General features: G+C 34.7%; 1 protein-coding gene across 3 annotated transcripts in view; it reads right to left on the reverse strand.

Annotated features, from left to right (window-relative positions):
* RBM41 (RNA binding motif protein 41) overlaps positions 1 to 19,545 on the reverse strand; it is a 56,097-nt gene that overhangs the window by 19,564 nt on the left and 16,988 nt on the right. For all 3 annotated transcript variants that reach the window (XM_011958713.1, XM_011958712.1, XM_011958711.1), the window contains one exon: positions 7,590 to 7,993. In XM_011958713.1, coding sequence (XP_011814103.1) covers positions 7,590 to 7,993 — 404 coding nt within the window. The remainder of the gene's footprint in view (positions 1 to 7,589; positions 7,994 to 19,545) is intronic.

Here is a 19,545-nt window from a genome sequence, read left to right on the forward strand (position 1 = left end):
CTTAAAAGTGTTTTTCATATAGCAAAAGTTTATAATTTTAATAAAGTCTGACTTATCAATTGTTTCATAAATTGTACTTTTGGTGATATGTCTGATATATACATCATCAAACACAAGGTCACTTAGATTTTCATCTTTTTCTTCTAGAAGTTTTATAGTATTGTGTTTTATATTTAGGTCTATGACTATTTCAAGTTAATTTTTATGAAGGATGTAAGGTTTGTATCTAGATTCATTTTTTTTTTTACATGTGGATATTCAGTAGAGTTCTAGCACCATTTGTTGAAAAGACTATTCTTTCTCCACTAAACTGTCCTTGATCCCTTGTCAAATATTAATTTACTATATTTATGTGGGTCTAATCCTTGGGTCTCCATTCTGCTCCATTGATCTGTGTGTCTTTTTTTCCCCCATCAACACCACTCCACACTACTTGATTACAGTAACTCTTGAAGTTGGGTAGTGTCAGTCTTCCAAATTTCTTCTTCTTTTTCAGGGGTGTGTTACATGTTCTGGGTCTTTTGTCTTTTCATATAAACTTAGAATCAGTTCCTAAATATACACAAAATAACATGCTCGGATTTCATTGGGATTGTGTGGAATCTACAAATCAATTTGAGAAGAATTAATATCTTAACAATATAAAGTCTTTCAATCCAAGAACACAAAATGTCTCTGTTTATTTATATCTTAATTTTTCATTAGTTTTACACTTTTGTGCATATAGAACCTGTACATATTTTGTTAAATTTATACCTAAGTATTTCATTCTTTTTTGGTGCTATTGTAAACAGTGTTGTTTTTAATTTCAAATTCCAGTTGTTCATTTCTGGTATAGAGGAAAGTAATTCACTTCTGTGAACAAACCTTGTAACCTCCAAGCTATACTAATCTACTAGTTCCAAGAGTTGTTTGTTTTTGGCTGATTCTTTGGGATTCTCTACACAGACATATATGTTACTTGTGAACAAAGAGAGTTTTAGTTTTTCCTTCCCAGTCTGTATTCTTTTAATTTCCTTCACTTGTTTTACTACTGTAGCTGGTACTTCTAGTACAGTGTCGAAAAGAAGTGGGGAAAGGGGACATTTTTGCCTTTTTTCTGATCAAAGGGGAAAGCATCCAGTTTCTATTAAGTGTGATGTTAGCTGTAGGGTGTTGTAGATATTCTTTATCAAGTTGAGGATGTTATACTTTATTCCTAATTTGCTGAGTTTTTATCATGAATCGATGTTCAGATATTTCAAATGTTTTTCTACATCAATTGAAGTGACCATATGATTTTTCTTCTTTAGTCTATTGATGTGGCGGATTGAATTTCAAATGTTGAACCTATGGTGGATATCTGGAATAAATCATACTTGATTATAGTACGCAATTATTTTTATACATTATTGAATTTGATTACCTAACATTTTGATTTCTCAATCAATATTTCAATCAAATGTTTTGATTTTCCTAACATATAGGATTTTTGCTTTTATACACATGAGGGATACCGTCTGTAGTTTTTTTTTTTTTTTCATTGTAATGTCTTTATCTGGTTTTGGTACTAAGCTAAGGCTGGTCTCATGAGTTAAGAAGTGTTCCCTCTGCTTTTGTTTTCTGAAAAAAGATTGTAAAAAATGAGTATTATTTTATATGCTTCCATTTTCACCCTTCTCTTAGCCATATCAATTGTGCTTCTTTATATAATTTTTTTTTAGTAATTGCCTTAGAGTTTGCAATATACATTTACAACTGATCTAAGTCCACTCTCAAATAAAACTATACCACTTCATGGATAGTACAAATACCTTATAACAAAGACAAATTTGTATTTTTATATATACACTAATTCCTGCAACCTATCCCTTATAATATCACTGTTACTCATTTCACTTATCCGTATACTATAATTATCCAACACATTCCTATTATTACTTTGAAAAGTTTTATTCTGGATTGTTTTAAAATCAGAAAATAAAAGATTTTATTTTACCTTAATATATTCTCCTATGCTCTTTCTTTATGCAGATCTGAGTTTCTGACCTATATAATTTTGCTTATCTCTGGAGAACTTTTTTTCAAAAGCATTTTTTTTTTTCCTACAAAGTGGGATTTACTGATGAAAAATTCCCTCAGTTTTGTTTGTCTGAGAAAGTCTTCATTATTTTTCCTTCACTTTTGAAGGATTTTTTTTTTTTTTTTTTTTGCTGGATAAATAATTCTAGGTGGGTGTTTTCTTTTTACTTTTGACACAAATATTTCACTGTACTCTCTTGCTTGCACAGTTGCTGATGAGAAATGTAATTCTTATCTTTGTTTTTATATAGGTAAAGTGTTTATTTTCTCTGACTGTTTTTAAAATCTTTTCTTTGTCTTTCTGTAGTTTGAACATGATATGCTTAGGTGTAGTTTTGGTATTTATCCTGCTTGGTGTTCTTGGAGCTTCCCAGATCTGTAGTTTTTTACATAGGTAAAGTGTTTATTTTCTCTGACTGTTTTTAAAATCTTTTCTTTGTCTTTCTGTAGTTTGAACATGATATGCTTAGGTGTAGTTTTGGTATTTATCCTGCTTGGTGTTCTTGAAGCTTCCCAGATCTGTAGTTTTTTATCTGCTATTAATTTTGGAAAATTCTCAGCCATTACTACTTCAAATATTTCTTCTCCTTTTTCTCTTCTCCTTTTGGCATTCCAGTAACATGTATGTTATACTCTGAAATTGTCCCATAGTTCTTGGATATTCTGTTCCTTTTTTTCAGTCTTTCTTTTCTTTGTATTTCAGCATGGGACGTTTTTATTGCCATGTCTTCAACCTTACTGATTCCTTCCTTGGCTGTTTCCAACTTACTGATGAGCCTATCAAAGACATTCTTCATTTGTTACAGTGTTTTTGATTTCTAGCATCTCCTTTTGATTCTTTCTTAGAGTTTCTCTCTGTTTACATTAGCCATCTGGTCTTGCATGTTATCTACTTTTATTCATGGCCTACTTAGTATATTAATCGTGGTTATTTTAAATTCCACATCTGATAATTCCAAAACCTGTGTCATATCTGAATTTGGTTCTCATGCTTGTTTTGTCTTTTCAGACTGTGTTTTTTTTTTTTTCTTAGCATACGTTATAATTTCTTTTGTTGAAAACTGGACATGATCTATCAAGTAATAGGAACTGATCCAAAGAGGCCATTAGTATGAGGTTTTATGTTAATCTGGCCAGGAGTTGGGCTGTGCTTAATGTTTGCTGTAGCTGTACGTGTCAGAAGTTTCTGTTTCTTCTAGTGTCTTTTTGTCTCCCTTGTTTCCTTTAGATTTACAACAAAACAAAACAAAACAAAAACACCTCTTTAAATAGAGTCTGATCCTTGCAGGTCTTTCAGCTATAACCCACGGTTATTATACTGAAGCCCTGTTGATGTAGTAGCAAGGTGCGGAAGGGGAGGCATTCTCTAATCCTATGATGAAGTCTCAATCTTTTAGTGTGCCTGTGTCTCCAGCCTGTAACCTTCAAAAGCATTTAACAGCTTTTTTTCTCTCTTAGATGAGACAGGAAGGCTAGAAGAGCCTGGAGTTGGATAAGGCTTTGGTAAAGTTGTTTTCCTTACTGGGTGGCCCTTTGCTAAGTAGAAAGTTCTGGATACACTTAAAAATGATAATGTTTCCTCTCTCCATGCCAGAAACAGATATTTTTTCTTAGCTCTTTACCTTGAACCTTGTGGGGTTCCTGGAAGCAAACGAAACCTCTAAGACTGTGGGCCCCCAAGAGTTTTGTCATTCCCACACTAATCTACACTCTGACTCCAGCAATTTGTCAAAATTACCACCTAAGTGTTTCTACCAGTTTATGGCTCCAGTGCCTTTTGCTCCTGATAAGCAAATCTGGGATGTGATTTTCTGTAACTGCCTGTTTCTTCAGATTTCAGGATTACAGTTTGCCCTGTGACTTAAATTTTCTGCTGGGTCTAAGAAAAGTTATTAGTTATTGATTTTTAGTTTGTTCAACTGTTTTTCTTATCATAAGACAGGAGTGATGACTTCCAAGGACTTCACATGTTGAAGCTGAAACTAGAAATTTGCAACTAGCTATTTTTATTCAAAATTATGTTTGTGAGTTTCATCCAAATTGATACCTATAATTCTATTTCATTCATTTTCTCTACTGTGTAGTATTCCATTTTATAAACATACTATGTTTTATCTATACCCCCGCTGATGAACAATGCTACAACAAGCATCATTATAACATCTCCTAATGTGCATGTCTAAGAGTTTCTCTAGGATAGATAATGAAGAATGAGACTGCTGACTTACAGTGTATGAACATCTTCAATTTTACTAGATATTGCCATGATGTTCTTGGAAGTGGCTATATTCATTTATATTCCCCTGGAGGTATATTAGAGTTCTTATTGTTTCTTTCTTTTTCTTTTTTTTTTTTTCTTTTTTGAGACAGAGCCTCGCTCTGTCACCCAGGCTGGAGTGCTGGAGTGCAGTGGCATGATCTTGGGTCACCGCAACCTCCGCCTCCTGGGTTCAAGAGATTCTCATGCCTCAGCCTTCTGAGCAGCTGCGATTACAAGTGTGTGCCATCAAACTCAGCTAATTTTTAGCATTTTTAGTAAAGATGGGTTTTGCCACATTGGCCAGGCTGGTCTTGAACTCCTGACCTCAGGTGATCCATTGGCCTCGGCCTCCCAAAGTGCTGAGATTACAGATTTCTTATTGTTTCATCTGCTCACCAATACTTGGCATTGTCAGGCCTTTAAATACATGCCAGCATTCTAAGTACTAAATGCATATATCATAGTATAGATTTATTTTGCATTTTCTTGATTACTAATAAGATTTCTTAAGTTTATTGGCCACTGGTGTTTTTGCCTCTGTGAATTGCCTATCTGTTTTTATAAACACTTTTATTTTTATTGCATTGTTTGTATTTTTCTTATTGATCTGTAGGGAAGGATCTCCTTAAAATGATTCAAAAAGCACAAACCATTGAATAAAATACTGATAATCTGATAACATTAAAATGAAAGACTTTTGCTCAACAAAAGACATCAGGAACAAATTTAAAAGGCAAGTCATCCAGTGGGCGAAGATATTTGCTAAACAACAGAAAGGATTCATATCCAGAATTTTGAAATAATCCCTATAAATATGAAAAAACAAATGATTAAATATTCAGCAAAGGAATTTAACAGGTAACTCACAGAAAGTTCCTGAAAGGCTAATAAATGTTAAGAATACATGCATAACCTCATTGGAAATCAGAAACATGCAAATTAAAACAATGAGATATCTTTTCAAGCTGATAAGGCTGGCAAAATAGTCTAATGCTCCAAAGTTTTGGCAAGAATGTGAAGAGGATCTCTGAAACCTTGTTCCATTAGAAATTGAGATATACATACCCTATATATCACAGCAATTCCACTCCCAGGTATATAACCTAGAACGATGATTCTTAAATTGTTACTCTCGGACCAGCAGGATCAGAATCTCTTGGGAACTTGTTAGAAATGCAAATTCTCAGGCCCCACTCCAGATCTACTGAGTCAAAAATTCTAGGGGTGGAGTCTAGCAATCTATGTTTTAATAAGCCCTCCAAGCAATTCTGATGCACACTAACATTCGAGATACTGTAATAGAATGACACCTTCCCAACACTTTTGATTCAGATCTACAGGAAGAACTGCATTCTTCATTGTGGTCCTACACACATTATCTCACATATACACAAACACATATAAAATAAAAGCTTTAAGAAACAGTAATTACCCTAACATACTGTATGGAACACTTTTTGATATTTTCTATTCTATTCCATTTCATTAACAAAACTCCATTGGTTGTAACCTACTAATTGTAACGTAAGTTTGAAAAACACTGTCCTAGAAAAAGTCTGGCATATGTGCAATAAGAGATGTACAATAATACTTGTTGCAGAATTAACTGTAACAGCAAAATAACAGAAAGAACAAATCTTCAGGAAAATGGATAAATATAATAAATGATAGTCTATTTCTACAATGGAATACTACATAGTTCCTTGTATCTTTAGAAATAAATTTCAAAAGCATTATGCATATCGAGTCAAAAAGGTTGTAGAATGATAGAGTATGTCATTTATATACTTTTAAAACATATAAAACCATATGTTATTTGTGAATATATGGCTATGTAGTAAAAATATAAAAATGTGCATAGGAATTATAAATAGCAAATTCAGGATAGTGTTTACATCTGGAAAGGATAAAGGAGAATGGGATTGGTGAGGAATATGTGGAAGTCTTCAGGAATATCTATAATGCTTTATTTTTTTTTAATTAAGCAAATACGGAAAATATTAGGACTTAATAATGATTAATAGAAGTTGGCTGGCTACACAGGTATTTGCTACATTATTCTATATCACTTTTGATATATTAATATTTCATAACAAAAAGTAAATAAAAATCAAGCTACTCTGGAACTAATAGCATAAATACCCCTGAACTATTAGAAATTCAGTCAGTCAAATAAACTTTTAATATCCCTCATCTAGAATGATTTTTTTTTAAATTCAGAGACAGTCAAAAACTAACATTATATTTTTGGTTTTGTTTTTTAAATTAGACACAACAAAGTATATGCTCCAGGGGCTTGTGTTGTCTCTTTGGGTAACACAGTAACGAAGAGTTTTCCATTCCAGATGTAACATACAACATGAATGTGAAATAATGATTTGATCAATAAAGTAAGAATTCTTTACAACGTTATTTAGTTATGCATTGGACAATTTCTTTTTTTTTTTTTTTTTGAGATGGGGTCTCGGTTTGTTGTCCAGGCTGGAGTGCAGTGGCATGATCTTGGCTCACTGCAATCTCTGCCTCCCAAGTTCAAGCAATTCTCTTGCCTCAGCCTCCTGAGTAGCTGGGATTACAGGCATGCACTACCACGCCCGGCTAATTTTTGTATTTTTAGTAGAGATGGAGTTTCACCATGTTGGTCAGGCTGGTCTTGAACTCCTGACCTTGTGATCTGCCTGCCTCAGCCTCCCAAAGCGCTTGGATTACAGGCATGAGCCACCACGCCCGGCCTTGTTGGACAATTTCTTAAAGCTTATAGGACCTTTTTCACTTTGCTGCTTTGCCAACAGCAATTTAAGTCATATGTCATATGAAAGCCAGGTAGAGCATTCTGAAGAGAAGACTCATGTGGTAGCATATACCCTACTCACAACCAGGCAGTCAATTATTGGCTAATTCCAGAGGCACCATGGTTACCAGCTATGGTGGTCCTATGAACACTATTTGATTATTACATTGTAGGAAATTGGAGGTTACTTTTCCTTCAGTTCGGGGCTTCTAATGGGTATGGACTAGAGTCTTATCAATATTTCTTTAAAACGCTAAGGGTAGTTTAGGACCTTAGCAAAGTACCAAGAACCTGATAGGAAATATGCTACTTATATAGTATGCAGAGAATGAATAGTCAAGGTCAAGGACAAACACAATCACTGTGCCTATATCATGATTCTTTGGTATAATCAAAGCTAATTTAAAAGTATTACTTTAGGTAGAGGTAAATAAAAGTGAAATCAACCCAGGTTGTTTTACTTGGTTTGGCCTATACCTTGTTTGGTTCCCCTGGATTATATGAAGAAAACATAGGAATTTTTCGGATCTCTTCCTCTGACAAACGATTTCTCTGGATTTCATCTTCTGGGACAAATTCTATTGGCTGCGTCAGCTTCTTAGGCCCAGTCCAACACTGCTCAGGTGAAAAATCAATAACATTTGCCACATGGAGACTGGGGCCTTTACCCTGTGCTGCCTGTTTTCCCTTGTCCTGGAGTAATGATGGGCTCTCAGCTGTGACTCTATCACCCACTGATGTAGCTGAGACCAGTGAGTGGGAAGCAAAGGGTTCACCTCTCATAAGTTGGAACTCTTCAAGACGTTTTTTCATTATCATCTCTTGGTAAAAACTTTCCAGGTTGTTCATGGGATCACCTTTGTTCTTCTTTTGGGGTTCATCTGGATCAAGACAAAGAGATAGGGAAGTTCTACAAAGCCTACCAATACAACCTTTGACAAATTAATAAAAATTAAATCCTGGACCTCAGATAAAGAAACACTGCTGGGGCAGGTCTTTACAACCTGTGACAAATGACAATGGTAAATAGTTATCTTATTACAGTACATTTCAAGCAAAACTATAGGCCAGAACTACGGTGAGGCAAGTGAGGTACCTAGGGTCATGCAAATATATGTACCTTTAATTGATAAGGACATTTAAAAAAATATAAGCAACATAGCACTACACTTCAAAAAATTAATAATTCCTTAGTATCATCTAACACCAACGTTATGTTCAAATTGTTCTGATTCCGTCAAAGAATTTTTTTATACTTATTTATTCAATTCAAAATCTAAAATAGCCTTTGGCTGTTATATCTCTTAAGATTCTTTTATTCTAAAACAGTGTCTCATCTCTCCCACCCCTCTATTTCATTTTCTCACTCGTCCATTGATTAAATAAACTACATTTGTTCTATGAACAAATGAATTTGACTAATCATTTTCTGATGGTGCTGTTTAACTTGTTCCTTAATCCCTTCTATTTCTTGGCAGATAATCTATAACTATGCTACCTAATAAAGTAGCCACTAGTCACATGTGTCTATTTAAATTAATTTTTAAATATCAGTTCCTCAGCTGAACTTAACAAATTTAAAGTGTTTGATAGTCACATGTGGCTAGTGGATACCATATTGGACAGAACAGATAAAAACTATTACATCATTTCAGAAAGTTGCATTGGACAGTGCTGATCTAGAGGTTTGATTAGGTTCAGGTTCAATATTTCTAGGAAAGAATCCTTTATAGATAGAGATATACTTCCTATTGTATCATGTCATAAGGCACATAATGTTTAGTGGTCCCATTTTTAGTGATACTGAAATTGATCAGCGGATTGTGGTGGTAGATGGTATTAGTCTCATCCCTCCATTATTAAATTTTCTCATTCACCTTCCACCTAATGGGTTTTTTACATCCACTGATGACCATTACCTAGTTTATTAATTTATTAAGAGTTGCAAATCGTGGCTTTCCTAATTCTATTATTTCTTTTATGCTTATTATCTGTAATTCTATAATGAACTTACCGTCATCAACTATGTGGTTTCCCTAAATGTAGATCATATGGGAATGGCAGGATAAATGCTTGATTCTTTGCCATTATTTACCAATTATGAGAGTAAGAGTTGACACCTTAGAAATGTCTAATGGAGGCTGGGCGCGGTGGCTCATGCCTGTAATCCCAGCACTTTGGGAGGCTGAGGCAGGTAGATCACAAGGTCAGGAGTTTGAGACCAGCCTGGCCAACATGGTGAAACCCCATCTCTACTAAAAATACAAAAATTAGCTGGGCATGGTGGCGGTGCCTGTAGTCCCAGTTACTCGGGAGGCTGAGGCAGAAGAATTGCTTGAACCTGGGAAGCGGGGGTTGCAGTGAGCCAAGATCGCGCCATTGCACTCCAGCCTGGGCAACAGAGTGAGACTCTGTCTCAAAAAAAAAAAAAAAAGAGAAATATCCAGTGGTGAAGAATGGTTATTTTTAGTATAATAATGAAATCGTGTATTTTCATATACTTTATTTGTGTCAATTAAACATAGTCATTATTCTTTTTAGTGGCCAAATTATCCCACTTAGGACCAGTGGGAGCCCCTTCAAATCAGCTCCTGTATTGCTTCCTGGGTTTCTGGCACAGCCAAATATGCTAAGCTCATCTTGCATACCTCCTAACTCAAACCTGGAATATATTTGTAAAGATCCTTGGTTCCTTTTAGTAGGAAGTGGTATTTAGAAACCAAAGTGTGTTGCTGGTGTGTGCAGAAGCAACTTCCAAGTTGTTGTTTCCAGGCCTTTTCAGTGGACAAAAGCTAGGACTTTTTTTTTTTTTTTTTTAATGATCCACTAGAATGGTTTTATTTTATTATTTTTTTAAATTTTACTTTAAGTTCTGGGATACATGTGCTGAACATGCAGGTGTGTTACATAGGTATACATGTGCCATGGTGGTTTGCTGCACCTATCAACCCATTATCTAGGCTTTAAGCCCTGCATACATTAGGTATTTTTTGTCCTAATGCTCTCCCTCCCCTTTCCCCCCATCCCCCTGACAGACCCCAGTGTGTGATGTTTCCCTGCCTGTGTCCATGTGTTCTCACTGTTCAACTCCCACTTATGAGTGAGAACATGTGGTGTTTGGTTTTCTGTTCCTGTGTTAGTCTGTTGAGCAAAAGGAACATTTTTTTAAGAGAAAAGTAAACCATGAGTTTATATTGGTATCTCCAACCCAAATTTAAGATAACAAAATTTTTACTTAAACTCCTTTATTTTAGAGTTTTATCTCCTCTCATCTGCTTAAAATAATATTAGCAAAATTATTCATTAGCTTCTTCCTACAATATACTTATAGAATTTTAAAATGTCAATAACAATACTATCACCAATAAAACCACTGAATATAGTTTTATGTTTCTTTGCAGTTACTTTTGCCCTTAGAATATGGGTACCATTGGAAAGATACAAATGTTTTAAAGTCACTATAAGTAATTGTTTTCTTTTGTTTTCCAATTGTGTGGTTATGCTACTAACTTTATTTATCATTAGGTTCATTTGCTTCAGGTTGTTTTTGAATTTCAGGGATTTTTACCTTTTTGATTAAACTTTTAAATGATGCAAAATATTTACATGGATCTAAAGTGAAACTGTTATAAAGCACTTTCACAGAAGTCTCACTTCCATCTCTGTCCCCTTTATCCCATTCTCTTCCTTCCCCATAAATAATTTTTTATTAGGTTTTGGCTTATGGTTCCATTGTTTCTTCTTTGAAAATATAAGCAAATAGGCATGTACACACATACATATAATTCATTAGTTATACTTCTCTCCTATATAAAAAGTAACTTACTATAAGCACTGGTTCTACAATTTACATTTGTGCACTTAACAATATATCCTGGAGATAGTTCCATATTAATGTGTAGAGCTCTTCTCATTCCTTCTTATAGCTGCACAGTACTCCATTGTGTGGATGTACCATAGTTTATTTAACTATTCCCCTCCTGACACACGTTGGTCTTATATCCAGTCTCATACTGTTAGGAATAATGTCCTGACAAACAGCTTTGTGCATACAGGATTTGGTATTTTTCAAGTATATGTTTGAAATAGATTCCCTGAAGTGAAACTGTTGAGACAAAGAGTAAATGTGTATGTAATTTTTCTATGTATTGTTAAATTTCACTCTGTAGGAGTTATACTATTCTATATTTCCACCAGCAAGGCATAGGAGTAGTTATGTAAGTGTTTCCTAAGGCACAAAAAGCACTATCCATTAAGGAAAAGATTGATAAATTCAACTACATTAAAATCAAGAACTTCTGTTCATCAAAATGTCGTAAAGAGATGGACCAAAAAAAAAACAAAAAAAAACAAAAAAAAACCCCACAGGATAGGAAAAGATATTTGCTACACAAAGAATTATCAGAGAACTTAAATCTAAAATACATTAATAACTTCTACAAATCAATAAGAAAAAGATGAACAACCATTAGGAAAATGGGCAAAATACTGAAGAGATGCCTTACAAAAGAGGAAATACACATAGCTAATAAATACATGTAGGCCAGGCGTGGTGGCTCATGCCTATAATCCCAGCACTTGGGAGGCTGAGGCAGCAGGAAAGTTCCTTGAGCCCAGGAGTTTGAGATCAGCCTGGGCAACATGGTGATACCCTGTCTCTAAATTGAAAAATAATAATAAAATAAATATATACAAACGTGCTCATTCACATTAGAATTCAGGGAAATGCAAATTAGGAAAGGAATAAGATACTAATAGAAAACAAACATATTGGCAAAAATTAAAAAGAATGCCAACACTACATGTCAGTGAAGTCGTAGAGCAACTGGTACCCTCACATATTGCTGGTGGGAATGTGTACACACAGTGCAAATCAACATGACATCATTTACTAATGTCGAAGATATGCTCAACATACAACCCATCAATTCTACTCCCATGTATATACCTTAGAAAAATGTAGGCATATATGCACCAGGACACGATAATAAGAATTTTCAGATCATTGCTATTTATAATTGCCCAGAGCTAGCAAAAATACAAATGTTCATCTAAGAAGAATTAATTATAAAATTCTGATACGTTTATATGATGAAATACTATTATCCAAAGAAAGTCAACAAATTTCAGCTACATATGTCCAAGTGGATAAACTGATTAATACATTAAAAAATAATCAGGGATGCATCAATAAATAAGGATTCCTCCCTTTGTAAAGCTAAGTGAATTACATGGCATGTTAGAAGGTAGGAGTGCTATAAAAAAGAAAAAAACACAAGATAAGATTAGAAGAGTTATGGGGTGGCTGTAATTTTTAATGTTGGTCTGGATAGGTCACATTGAGAAGGTGCTATTTGAGTGAAGACCTGAAGAAAGCAAGGGCATCTATCATACTGATATTAGAGTGAGGTCTAAAGGTAGGAGTATGTCTCAAAAAACTAAAAAAGACTGAAATCATATAAAGTATGTTCTGTAACCACAACGGACATACATTAGTGATCCACTACTATAAGAAATAGGGGAAAACACAAATATCTGGAAATTGAACAACAAACTTCTAAATAACCCATGGGTCAAAGAACTCATAAAGGAAATTTAAAAATATTTTGACCTCAATGAAAATGAAAACACAACATATCAAAATTTATGGATGCAGCTAAAACAATGCTGCATCCATATGACAGACACTTATAGTTTTAAATGCCTGTATTGAAAAAGAAGAATGGCTTCAAAATTAAAACCTGAGCTTCCAAGTTAGGAAACTAGAAAAAGAGTCAACTAAACACAAAGCAAGCAGAAGGAATAAAACAATAAAGATTAAGAAATAAATCAATGCAATAGAAAATGGAAAAATAAAGAAAAATCAACAAAACCAAAAGCTGGTTCTTTGAAAAGTTTAACAAATGACAAACCTTTACCTAGGCTGAACAAGGAAGTAAGAGAGAAGACAAAAATGACTAAAATCAATAATTAAAGAGGAAGCATTACTACTAACTTCAGGGAATGAAAAACAATTATTTAGGAATATTATAAATAACTTTAGGCCAACAAATTAGGAAATCTAGATAAATGGACAAATTCATAGAAAGATACAAATTACCAAAGCAGTCACAAAGAAAAAATGAATAACAAGAGGGTGAATTAGTACTCAACAAACAACCCACAAAGAAAAAACCCAGGTCCAAATGGCTTCATTGGTAAATACCAAATACTTAAAGAAATAATACCAATCCTGCAGAAACACTTCAGAAAAGGCAAGAGGAGGAAATACTTTCCAATTCATTCTGTGATGTCAGTATTACACTGATAACAAAACTAAACAAAGATATTACAAGAAAACCACAGACCAATATTCCTCATGAATATAGATGCAAAAATACCTAATAAAATACTAGCAAGCCTCATCCAGCAACATACAAAAGAATCACACACATGTAAGTGGGATTTATCTCAGAAAGGAAAGACTGGTGTAACATCTAAAAATCAATAGATTAAATCTTAAATCACATGATCATCACAGTAGGTGCAGAAAAAGCATTAAACAAAATCCAATACCCATTTACAATTTTTTAAAAGCTCAATTAACTGACACTAGAAGGGAGCATCTTCAACCTGCTTGTAGTAGGCAGAATAATGGTCCCACAAAGATGTCCACATCCTAATCTCTGGAATCTGTGAAAATGTCAAACTTTACTGCAGAGGGGAATTTGCAGATGTGATCATGTTAAGGTTGAGATAGGAAGATGATTCTGGATTATGCAGGTGGGGCCAATGTAATCATAAGGGTCCTTATCAGAAGGAAGCAAGAAGGTCAGAGACAGAATGGGAGATGTGATGATGGATGTAGAGGGTAATGTGAGGAAGGGGTCAAGAGCCAAGGAATGCAGGTAACCTCTAAAATCTGAACAAGGCTCAACCAGAGCCTCTAGAAGAAATGCAGTCCTGTTGACATCTTAAGATTTCTAACCTCTAGAACTACAACGGCAGAAATTTATATTGTTTAAGCCACTAAATATATGGTAATTAGTTACATACTAATTCCCTTTCTTTTCATAGGAAAGTAATATACTGCCAAAGAACATGTGCAGAAAACCCAGAGCTAAGATCATACTTAATGGTTAAAAACTGAATACTTTTCCCCTAAGACTGGGAACAAGGCAAGGATGTTAGCTCTGATCACTTCCATTCAACACTGTACTGAAGGTTCCAGACAGTATAAGGAGGCAAAAAATAAAAAATAAATAAAAATAAATAAATCTCCAAATTGGAAAGAAAGAAGTGTCTTTATTCACAAGAAATAGGATTGTCTGTGTAGAAAACTCTAAGATACTATAATAGAACTATTAGAATAAAAGAGTTTAGCCACAGGATACAAATTAATATAGAAAAATCAACTTTAGGCCAGGCACAGTGGCTCACACCTGTAATCCCACCACTTTGGGAGGCTGAAGACGGAGGATCACTTGAGGTCAGGAGTTCAAGACCAGCCTGGCCAATATGGTGAAATCCTATCTCTACTAAAAATACAAAAATTAGCCAGGCGTGGTGGCGCATGCCTGTAGTCCCAGCTACTCAGGAGGCTGAGGCAGGAGAATCGCTTGAACCTAGGTGGCAGAGGTTGCAGTGAGCCGAGATAGTGCCACTGCACTCCAGCCTGGATGAAAAGCGAGACTCCATCTAAAAAAAAAAAAAGAAAAAGAAAAATCAACTTGACTTCTATATAATTGCATGCAACAATTGGAAAATGAAATGTGAAAACAATTCTATTCACAAGAACATGAAAATCATTAAAATGCTTAGAAATAAATTCAAAAGGCTGGGTGTGGTGGCTCATACCTGTAATCTCAGTGCTTTGAGAGGATGATGTGGGAGGTCATTTGAGGCCAGGAGTTTGAGACCAGCCTGGGCAACACAGTGAGACCCCATCTCTAAAAAAAATTTTAAAAACAATTAGCCAAGCATGGTGGCATGCTCCTGTAGTCCTAGACATTCAGGAGGCTGAGGCAAAAGGATCCTTTGAGCTCAGGAGTTGGAGGCCGCAGTGAGTTATGACTGTGTCACTGTACTACAGCCTGGATTACAGAACAAGACCCTGTCTCTAAAAAATAATAAATAAATTCAATAAAGAAAGCATAAGATTAAGTTTGATAAAATAAATGTAACTAAAAACTACAAAACAATGCTGAAATAAATTGTAGAAGATCTAAACAAAGGAAGAGACATTCTATGTTCTTGTATTAAAAGATTAATGATTAAAGATCAGTTTTCTCCAAATTGAATTATAGATGCAATTCAATCCTTATTAAATTCCAGCAGGCTTATTTTTCTTAAAATATTGGTAAGCTGCTTCTAAAATTTACATGGAAATACAAAGCAACTAGAATAGAAAGAGTGATTTTAAAAAACAGAAACAAAGTTGGAGAAGTCATACTACCCAATTTCAAAACTTACTATAAAGGTACAGTAAAAAGATTAAGAGTATAAGGATAGGCAGATAGATCAATGGAACCAAGCTGAGCGTCCAGAAATAAACCCTTACATTTATGGTCAATTGATTTTTCCACAAAGGTGCCAAGACAATGGGAAAAATAACAGCCTTTAAATAGTGCTGGAACAACTGGACATCCATATACAAAAATACGAACTTGGACCCTTTACTTTACACATAAAAATCAACTCAAATGTATAACATATCTAGATGTAAAATCTAAGACTATAAGTATTCCAGGAAAAAAAATAGGAGAATATCTTTCTGTCCTTGAGTTCAGTAATGATTTCTTAGATATGATACCAAAAGCACAAGCCATAAAATAATGAATTGAACTTCATTAAAATTAAAAACTTCTGTGCTTCAAAAGACACCGTTAAGAAAATAAAGAGAAGCTACAGACTAGAAGAAAACATTTGCAAATCATACACCTTATAAAGGACTTGTATTCAGAATAAAGAATTTTTATACTCAGAAAACAACCCAATCAAAAAATGGGCAAAAGACTTGAATAGACATTTCACCAAAAAAGACATATTGATGGCTAATGAGCAGATGAAAAGGTATTCAAGATCATTTGTTATTACAGAAATTCAAAATAAAACTACAACGAGCTATCAGTACACACACTGAAATGGCTGTAATAAAAGACAGGTAATAACAAGTATTGGCAAGGATGCAGAGAAATAAGAACCCATACATTGCTGATGAGACAGTAAAATGATACAACCACATAAGGAAATAGTCAATTCCTCAAATTAGTTATACACAGAATTACCATAGGACACAGAAATTCTACTCATTCAAGAGAAATGAAAACATGTTCACACAAATGTTCACAGCAATATCATTGATAACAGCTAAAAGTGGAAACAACCTAAATGTCATCAAGTGGTGAAAAGATTAAACAATGTAGTATATCTATTGACATGGTTTGGCTCTGTGTCCCCACTCAAATCTCATCTGGAATTGTAATCCCCATAATCCCCACATGTCAAGGGAGGGACTTAGTGGGATGTGACTGGATCATAGGGGCGGTTTCCCCCACGCTGTTCTTGTGATAGTGAGTTCGTTCTCACAAGATCTGATGGTTTTATACACGTTTGACAGTTCCTCCTTCACACACACACTCTCTCCTGCCACCTTGTGAAGAAGGTGTCTACTTCCCCTTCTGCTATGATTGTAAGTTTCCTGAGGCCTCCTCAGCCATGCAGAACTGTGAGTCAATTAAACCTGTTTCCTTTAAAAATTATCCAGTCTCTGGTATTTCTTTATAGCAGTGTGAGAATGGACTAATAAAGCTATAAAATAAAAAACTAGCAATACAAAGGAACAAATTGCTGATACATGCCACAACATGGATAACCTCAAAAACATTATGGTTCCTGAAAGAAGTCAGATTCAAAAGACCACGTATTGTAAGATTCCATTCATTATGAAATATCTAGAAAAGACAAATTTGTAGAGACAGAGGCTTGGGGTATATGTGGGAGTCATTTACTGCAAATGAGCCCTAGGGAATTTTGCCAGGTGATGGAAATATCCTAAAATTGGACTCTGGATTTGATAGCACAATTCTATAAATTTACTAAAAATCACTGAATTAAATGCTTAAGGTGGATTTTATCATGTGTAAATTATAGACCTCAATAAAGCTGTTTAAAAAGAAACAAATTATTCAGAATCACAAGGTGAGAAGAAATAGAAAACAGAAAATGTACTGAAAGTCATTAAAGGATAATTAAATTAATGGAAAGGTACCATGTTCACATTTGAAGATTTGAAGACTCATAGATATGTCAATTGACCTCAACTGACTTAAATGCTCAATGGAATCCCAATCAAAATCATATAAAGGTATATGTACATGTGTAACTTGATAGATTTTCAAATTTACATGGAAAGGCAAAGTGTCAAAAGTAGACAAAACACTTTTGAAGAAAAACAAGTTGGAAAGAATTATTCTCCAGATTTTAAAACATCATAAAGCTAGACTGTATGATATTGATTCTAAAATGGCCAAAAAGACCAAAGGAACAAAAGAGAGAATAAAAAAAAATTCATTCATATATGAACACCTGATACTGCAACACAACAACAGTCTAGACATTTTCAATATTTGGTGTTAGGATAGAAGACTATCTACATGAGCGAAAAAAGGAACTAGAACCCTACTTTATACTATATACATAAACCAATTCCAGGTGGATTAAAGACTTAAATGTGAAAGGCAAAAAACATAAAGCTTTTAGAATAAAGAACAGTATCAGGGCCGGGTGCGGTGGCTCATGCCTATAATCCCAGCACTTTGGGAGGCCAAGGAGGGCAGATCACCTGAGGTCAGGAGTTTGAGACCAGCCTGGCCAACATGGTAAAACCCCACCTCTACTAAAAACACAAAAATTAGCTAGGTGTGGTGGCGCATGTCTGTAATCCCAGCTACTTGGGAGGCTGAGGCATGAGAACTGCTTGAACCCAGGAGGCGGAAATTGCAGTGAACCAGGCCACTGCACTGTGGCCTGGGTGACAGGGGAAGACTCTTTGTCTCAAAAAAAAAAAAAAAAAAAAAAAAAAAAGGATTTATTAATCAAAGCACAAAACCACTAAGTATAAAGAAAAAATTAATACATTTTATTACATAGAGATCAACAACTTTTATTTACCAAAAGATACCATAAAAGCAGTGAAGTGACAAACTACAGAATTGGAACATATATTTTCAACATATATTATCAACAAAGAACATATATCCATAATAATAAAAAGACTGGTACAAATTTATAAGAAAATGCACCTAAGATTAGAGAAAATATGGAGACAGAGTATTCAAGACGTATAACCTCAACACTTTCCTACCTCCTTCCTTCCTGTAGAGAGGTGGCAATAACTGAGATGTGCTATATCTTAGTGCTTTGGTGTTTACCCATTGGTTATTTTGTTCTTAAAATTATTTATCTGCTGAATTCAAGATTCACAAGCTATTGTTTTGATAGATGCCTAAAGTGACCTCTGAACCAAGACTGCATCTGGACAAAGATCTGGACAAAGATACAAACAGATGGAAAGACATTCAGATAGTAAATAGGCATTTTCATATTTGCTAAATGGGCAAAAGAACTGAATAGCCATTTCACAAAGCAGACTGTCCAAATGGTCAGGCAATGTGTAAGAAGGTATCCAACATCACTAGTTATCAAGAATGAAATTAAAACCACAATGAAACAAACAAACAATATAGGCTGACTCTTAAAATGACATCCTGAAAGGTACACACACACATACACACACACACACACACGAACACGAAGGCAGGGGAACTGTTTGGGGAACTGTCCTAAAGCAAACTAAGTGTAACGTGTGATCCCTGATTGTATTCTGGATTTATAATTGAGAAACCTGATTGCAACATTAGAGAAGCAATGTTACATTTCTTGAGTGATCATTATACTGTGATTGCACAGGAGAATGTCTTTGTTCTTAGGAGATACTTAATTAGTTAGGAGTAAATCCTTATTTCTGAAACTTATTCCAAATAGTAAACAAACTACATACACATATACTCATATGGAGGAAGAGAGAGGTAAAGTAAATGTGGCAAGTTGTCAATAGTTGGTGAATGCAGGTGAAGGGTGTGGGTGTATTCTTTCAGTTTTTCTCCATATTTGAAATTTTCCAAAATAAAAGGTTGAGGAAAATAACACTTGACTAAATGCTTTTAAAAAAGTAACATAAATCAGCCAGGTGTGGTGGCTCACGCCTATAATCCCAACACTTTGGGAGGCCAACGTGAGTGGATCACTTGAGGTCAGGAGTTCCAGACCAGCTTGGCCAACATGGCGTGTGCCACCATCCCTGGTGAACATTTTGTATTTTTAGTCTGTACTAAAAATACAAAAATTAGCCAGGGGTGGTGGCAAACATCTGTAATCCCAGCTACTCGGAAGG

This window comes from Colobus angolensis, unplaced genomic scaffold, assembly GCF_000951035.1.
Source record: "Colobus angolensis palliatus isolate OR3802 unplaced genomic scaffold, Cang.pa_1.0 Scaffold472, whole genome shotgun sequence".
Classification (NCBI taxonomy): Eukaryota; Metazoa; Chordata; class Mammalia; order Primates; family Cercopithecidae; genus Colobus; species Colobus angolensis.